Below are 7,590 nucleotides of genomic sequence, written 5' to 3'. Positions count from 1 at the left end.
ATGGCACAGTATGAGCTTCCCTCAGCATCTTAATAGCCTGATTTAGACCACAGTTCCCTGCAGAATCTCTATTTAGATGCAAGTCCTTATAGTGCATTATAGCTCTGCAACGTGCATGCCCTCTACAATCAGAGCTCAGTAATTGCCCTGTTGATGCCTCCTTGCTTACTGGTAACCTCTTACCTACCCCAGCATTATCACCCCTCTCCTTCTCACCCCCACCCTCCCCACACAAGACATTTCTAAATCATCAGGCCAAAGGATCCTAACACTGACACCCTTCCAACCCTCTAAATGGGGGAGCTGTCTCTAGAAAACCCCTTGAGACACACGTTTGAAAGGTGAGTGAAACATAAGGGGGATACTTTCTCTGAGTTTGACAAACAAGTTAAAGGACAAGGAGAGTGAACCATGACCGCCCGGAGACAGATCCTTTCTCCCCCACTTCCCCACAGAGCTGAGGCAGACAAGAGCTTCCCGCTGGATGTGCCCAGGACAGACAGCTTGCACGGGGCGGGTCAGGGACGACGCGCCATGAGCGGGGCGGGTTCCCAGCAGCTGGTTTCCCCGAGAGTCCGCAGGGGGGCCTTGGGGACGGCACAGCGACGCTAAGGCGCCAGCAGCTGCCTCGCCAGCTGCCCCCGTGCCCGCCCCTCAGACTGGTGCTCAAAGGAAATCAGAGGGCGAAAGAAGCAGGCAAGAGTGTCAGAAGATACCGTAAAGGAGTCCTTATCAAAGTTCTCTAGGTGTTTCTTGCCTGCGCTTCGTTGTCAATACCATGGACAGCGCCCGCGAACCGGCTCAGGGGCGGTTGGACGCCACTGGCTTCTGGCAGCGCTTTGACTCGGAGGGTGAGTAAAATAAGCCACCTGTACAGCCTTGCTGAAAGGACCTAGAGTTTTCTCTTCCCCATACGTCTTTCCCTGCAGAAAAAGTTGTCTTCCAGCGCTGTTAATGCAATATACCTAACGCAGTATACCTAACAGACGTTTGGTGTACTGGAGCTGCACTTCTTGATACCTAGTGAACATTCAGGGCGGGAGGACGGACCTGAAATTACACCCCGGCCCCCACCCCACAACGTGTGTGTCTGTGTGTGTGTGTGTGTGTGTGTGTGTGTGTGTAGTGATATACCATATATATAATGGCAAATATCATTGTATATATTAGAGGCTTGTGGGCTGACACTCGGGTATCTGAAGTCAGCCCTCTATGACATTTTTACTCAAATGCTCATTTTTACTCAATGGCTTTGTTGTGTAACCCCCAGTCTCTCAAAGAGAGGGTGAATTTTATCAGCGTTCAAAAAGACACTACCCTCACTCCCCAAAAATCTATTTGAAAAGAACTACTTACATTTGCTTTGTCTTCATTAAAAAAGAAACATAAAGAAAATATCTAAAGTGTGTGTTTTAACCTTGCAAACTAAGATTCAATACTTACATCTCTTAAATTTTTCCAAGACTGCAAAATCCTTGGGTTAGAGTTTATTCTAAAACTCATGTTTATTTGTGGATTAAAATTCATGTACAAATAGCTTTCCTTTCCCCAATACTTATACAAACCACAGCACAAAGCATTTACTCTCAAATGCGTATTGGCTATTCACATCCATGTCATCTAGAGGTAGATACTGGCACTTAATTAGAGTTACAATAGATAGTGTCCATGGGGATTTTATAAATTTGAGATTAAAAACAAATTTAGATGTTAAATGTTAAATACTAAATGTCACATGTTATTCTGTGTAATTAACTATTATTTACGGATACCTTCTTGCATTTAGAAAAAGGTTACATAGAAGAGAAGGAGCTTGATGCTTTCTTTTACCACATGTTGCCGAAATTTTGTACTGATGTAAGTACTTGTGCCACTAAGCATTAATTTATCTGTCTCTCAGTGAATTATAAAAAGCATCCAAGTCTTATGTTGATTTGTACCTATTAATCACATCTGATCTCTTTTCTCCCCTGCATGTAATTTTTCTCCCTCTCCTAGCAGCACAGAGGGATTTAGGTAGGTTTTATGAGGTTCAGCTGTAGCATTTGACATGCTGGTCACTGACTTTTATTGTGACATTTGTCATCCACTCAGAGATTTTAACTGTAGATTCAAACAACCCTGTTTTGAACGTCTCCTTGGTTATGTCTCTGCTAATGGATTTAAACCTAGAGATAAGGTAGCTCACTTTGTTCAGAACGATGTTAAGAGCTATTGAGGCTCTGGGTGTTTAGTGCCTTTGATATTACTTGGATAGCAAACCACAAACAAACCATTCAAAATCATTTTTCATTTTGTTAGTAAGGTTACAAATTTCTTAGAAAATGGCAAACCAGAAAATGATACACATACCCAGAGCCCAAGTATAAATGTAAACCAATCCATCCAGTGTCCATATCCCTCCCTGATGGTAAATCTGGCCTTGAGAGATGCAGATTACCTTTTGATGAGCGCTGTACCAAAGCAGAGGAAAAACGCACACAGAGATGCACCAGCCTGGGGCTGGGATAACCTGGTAAAGACTCCATCAGGGGATACATGGTAACAGGAGTAGCTCTGGAGACGATAGCGTTTAAAACGAATTGTGGTGCCAGCTTATCCTCAGCTATAGTTGTTTACATGGAAGAATACTGGAGTGCATCACACTTTCACGTAGGAGTCCAGTGTGGAGAATAAGCAGCATGGGGATGCTGTTTCTGGGGGAAGGGCAGTCAGCTCAGAATAAGAGAGGCTGCCATCTGCCTCTAACAGCCATACACAGAACTCGTAGACTCCCTCTCTCGCCCGCAGCCCGTCTGCCTCTCATTTTCCATCTCTCTTCTGATCTCTTTCTCTTATGTTTCTGCCCATTTCTGTTTCTCATTCTGTTTCATGGCTCTCCTCTCCCATCATCTCTTGACTTTCTCTGTGACTTCTCTGTCTCTCAGCTCTGTCTCTCAGCTCTATTCCTCATGTCTCTCCATCTGTCTTTGTCCCTCTCCTGTCTCTTTGTTTCTCCTGCTTTCTATCTTCAATCTGTTTCTCAAGCTCTCTCATTGTCACTCCTCTCTCTTTTCCTCTCTCTTTCCTATCTCTTTGCCCTTCATTTCTTTTATCAGTTTCTCTCCTCTCCTTTTCTCTTTCCTTCCCTTATCTCTCTGTCTCTCTCTTTCTCTGCTCTGCTGCCACTTTCTACTGTAAATGCAAAGGCTCGTGTCATTCCAGAACCCATGGGTCTGACGCCATTTTGTCAAACATGACAGGAGTATTAGAGGAAAACAAAAAGATGGAGGCAAAACCATTCAAAGTCTTGCAATAAACTGGATGGTCCAAAAAACGAAACCCCAGAGACTTGGAACTTCACGCCTTTTCAGAAAGCTCCTTGCTTTAGTGATTTAAAGAAAAGGAGGAGAAAAGTTGCTGTCACTACTGAAACTGAAAGTGTCTAATTTTCAGTCATGGGATGAGGGGTAGGGTTACTCAAACACTGGGGTCTGCTCTAGAGTGAGGACACTGCGAGCTGCCTTCTTCGGGGCTTGGGCTGACTTTAAAGGCATCGATCCCATTAGTGAGGGAGAAGGTGGATGCTATCTCCCATAGCTTGCCTGATCTTATCATCACCCCTCCCTCAGATCTGGCCCATGGCCTCAGCTTCTCACACATGGACAGGCATGGACCTCGGAGGACAGGAAACAACAAATGACTCACCAGTCTGCTGTGCAACTGTGTTCAGTGCAGGCATTCCTGAGTCCAGAGGTGAAGGGGTTGGAAGGCTGCAGAGTCCTTAGGCTAGTGAAAATAAAATTTTCGTGTGCTTAAGAATTACCTGTATATGTTAACATGCAAAGCCCCAGGTCCCACCTCTTAGGTATTTCAGTACATTTGGGGGTCGGTCTGGGGTCTTGCATTTTAAAAGCTACCTGAGTCACACTGCATCTTCTTTCACTCTGTTCCCTCCAGGAACAGTGATTATCTGTCAGACAGGGGACTGTAATATAATTAGGCCAGTCCTGCTGAGTTGTGGCTGTAGCCCCTGGTACCTCTCCTCAGCACTTGGCAAAGGAGAGAGGTTTTGGAGCCAGGGGATAAGCTGTTTAAACTGTTAATCAGAAATGCTGAGTTATTTGTAGTGAGGTGGATGGACCTGGAGTCTGTCATACAGAGTGAAGTAAGTCAGAAGGAGAAAAACAAATACCGTATGCTAACACATATATATGGAATCTAAGAAAAAGAAATGTCATGAAGAGCCTAGGGGTAGGACGGGAATAAAGACACAGACCTACTAGAGCATGGACTTGAGGATATGGGGAGGGGGAAGGGTAAGCTGTGACAAAGTGAGAGAGTGGCATGGACATATATACACTACCAAACGTAGGGTGGATAACTAGTGGGAAGCAGCCGCATGGCACAGAGAGATCAGCTCGGTGCTTTGTGACCACCTAGAGGGGTGGGATAGGGAGGGTGGGAGGGAGGGAGATGCAAGAGGGAGGAGATATGGGGACATATGTATATGTATAACTGATTCACTTTGTTGTAAAGCAGAAACTAACACCATTGTAAAGTAATTATACTCCAATAAAGATGTAAAAAAAAAAAAAAAAAAAAGAAAGAAATGCTGTCATCTGCCATTGTTTCCTTTCAAAATGCTGAGGCATTACCCCAGGGAACATAGTTACAGGGACCTTCACTGAGCGCTCCAAGATACTGGGACAACCATGATTAAGGAAACTGTTCCTAATTCTGGACTTTTTTTTCCTGCTGAGAAATGAATAGTCCCTAAGTATGTCCTTAACAAGAGGGCACGTCCCCCTCAGTGGAGGGATAATCACCACTTGTGACACCTACTTTTATTTTTATTTTTTATTTATATATTTTTTTGCGGTACGCGGGCCTCTTACTGCTGTGGCCTCTCCCGTTGCGGAGCACAGGCTCCGGACGCGCAGGCTCAGTGGCCGTGGCTCACGGGCCCAGCCGCTCCACGGCATGTGGGATCTTCCCGGACCGGGGCACGAACCCGCGTCCCCTGCATCGGCAGGCGGACTTTCAACCACTGAGCCACCAGGGAAGCCCCAAAGATTTCAAGAGGATCAACAAAAAGATACAGCGCTGGTGAGCAAGCGCTGAGACTGTTGCTCATGTTCTCCTGGTAGGCACGCACACAGGGATAATTTTATGCAGAGCGATTTTGCAAAAATATAACCAGGATTCTTTAAAATTTCATAATCCAGAGTTAATTTAAAAAAATCTTTACCCTTTGACTCAATAATTCTACTTCTCCAAGCATCTATTTTAAGGATATAATCAGAGATGCAGACAAGTTTTCTACACAATGATGTACATTAAATATTTCTGTTACTTAGTATAGTTAAAACTGAAGATAACATAAATGCTTAACCATGAAAGAAAAATTAGGTAAATTATGATACATTCATACAATTCATTCATTCCACAAATACTTATGTGCCCCTGCAGTATGCCAGAAACTGTTCTAGGCCCTGGAGATTCATGAGAGAAAAACCCCATTGTGGAACATTATGCATCACTGAAAATCAAGTTTTCAAAGACTATCTAATGACAAGAAGGAAATGCATTATGGTGTTAAGAAACAAAATTGTATATGCGTTATGACCTTAACTTTGCTTAAAAATTTTTTTACCCTAACATCCACGTAAATAAGACAATGGGTAAATACACATTAGATAAATATTGGGTTTTTGGGGGGTAAGGTTTTGGATAATCTTTATGTTCTCTGTACTTCTGTATTTTCCAGTTGTGTAGAATCATTATTCTATTATTTACAGATTATTTTAAATGACATTTTCAAAATAATTTTAGTTGTGTTTAAGAATGCTCACAGAAAATTTTAAATGAAAATAATAGACTACCCAAGTGTGTAGGCCATATGACTTCCCCTTCATTTTGTCACATATATAATAGAAACACAATGAAAATGAAACACAGAAATGACAAGTGACTATCTTGGGGTAGGAATTTCAGAAGATTTTAGTGTTTTTTATTTCAGTAATTTCATACAATAAATATGATTTGCTTTTATAATCAGTAGAAATAATTAAAATGTTATGCCTGTGTAGGCTTGAATAATCTTGAGAAATGGGAAAAAGAAAGGTTCCATAATGCCATTTCCATCTTAAAAAAAAAAAAATTTCTCCATTTTTCCTCCCTCCCTTCTAGTTTGTCAATTTCTTCTGTAAAGAAGTGCTTTCTCTTTCTCTACCCAATTAAAAAAATATTTTGGATTCTTGAATTCTTTTTTTTTTAAATTAAATTTGTTACAACCTATGTACTCTCTTATATATTTTAAGAAATCCTACCTTAATGTCTTTATATTCCCCCTGAACTACAGGACCTTAAGACACTTTAACAATCAGCTCACTTGCCATTGTTGTCCTGAATATTAGCTCTATCTTGCTTTCTTTAATCCCACAAATTTTACGCTAACAAGATATGTTTCCATTTGCCCACGTTTCCCATTGTGTTTGTACATCATTCCTTCTTCATCTTAGATTTTGCTCCTTTGTATTCTTCCTTCCTGGAGTATATCCTTTACCAAGAGTCTGTTGGTAATAAATTCTGGTTTTGTTTGCCTGGAAACCTCTTTATTTTGCTTTCATTCTTTAAAGACAGGCATATATAGTAGTCACATAAAGATTTTTGCCCCACCAATAGCTCAGTTGCAGTAAAACTATAAGATAATTTAGATGGCAAATGTTTGGAGAACAGCATAAAAAAGCAGGTAAAAATGTTTTTGTTATTTGAAATTCTCATTCTTAGTTCTGGTATAGTCACACATTAAAGTTAGGATATAAATCACGTTTAACCAGTTGATTTTCTAAGCCTGGTTAGATTCAGGCAGAAACGGTGACAGGGACTGAAAGGGGCAATGTTTCTGAACACTTCTCACTAAATATCAGCATCTCCTACTATCCCTGCAGGATATTCAGGCAGGACCCTAGCTGTGATTTAGAATTAAGGTCCCTGCAGTTGATGACTCAGGTAACCCATTCCACATCAATGAAACATCTGTCAATTAAAAAAAAATACTTAATGCTACTTTTTCATTCTGTATAGGCATTAGGGAATGTGTTAACTTGTGAGGCTTGGCTATGGAAAAATCAGAGGTGGTCAAAATCACACCATTTACAAAAGAAAGCAGTTCAGTGTTTCCTTAAAAATATTCAGCTGTTCTGTCTTCCAGTTTAAGTAACTGTATCTTCAGCTGGATGAATGCTGTTTTTTGTGGGATTTTTCCGCCACACTGCACAGCATGTGGGATCTTAGTTCCCCAACCAGATATCGAACCCGAGCCACCTACGTTGGAAGCGCAGAGTCTTAACCACTGGACTGCCAGGGAAGTCCCATGAATGCTGTTCTTAAACCAATGAAAGGGTTAGCTTGCTATTGGGAATTATCAGAGATGTTTTATTCTCTTTGCCTGGAGCCAAGACCACAAAGGCAAGATTCTTTAGGGGGCCTTTCTGCTGTGCAATTTATTTGGGGGAAGTTCACCTTTGCATTAAGGTTATTGCTGTTCGGGGTTTTAGTCTTATGTAGGTGCCTCAGTTTGACTTTCCACCTTGGGTGGCCCCAGGA

General features: G+C 41.8%; 1 protein-coding gene across 1 annotated transcript in view; it reads left to right on the top strand.

The window, feature by feature from the left end:
• The first annotated feature begins 760 nt into the window (after positions 1-760).
• The window catches only part of SCGN (secretagogin, EF-hand calcium binding protein), a 31,477-nt gene continuing 24,647 nt past the window's right edge, over positions 761-7,590 (top strand). The window contains exons 1-2 of the mRNA XM_059077199.2: positions 761-851; positions 1,787-1,857. Of these exons, the coding sequence (XP_058933182.1) occupies positions 779-851; positions 1,787-1,857 (144 nt within the window). The 5' untranslated portion in view covers positions 761-778. The remainder of the gene's footprint in view (positions 852-1,786; positions 1,858-7,590) is intronic.

Source organism: Kogia breviceps, chromosome 10 (genome assembly GCF_026419965.1).
Source record: "Kogia breviceps isolate mKogBre1 chromosome 10, mKogBre1 haplotype 1, whole genome shotgun sequence".
NCBI lineage: Eukaryota > Metazoa > Chordata > Mammalia > Artiodactyla > Physeteridae > Kogia > Kogia breviceps.
Note: the sequence above shows the minus strand (reverse complement) of the source record. Positions and strands in the feature narration are given on the sequence as shown.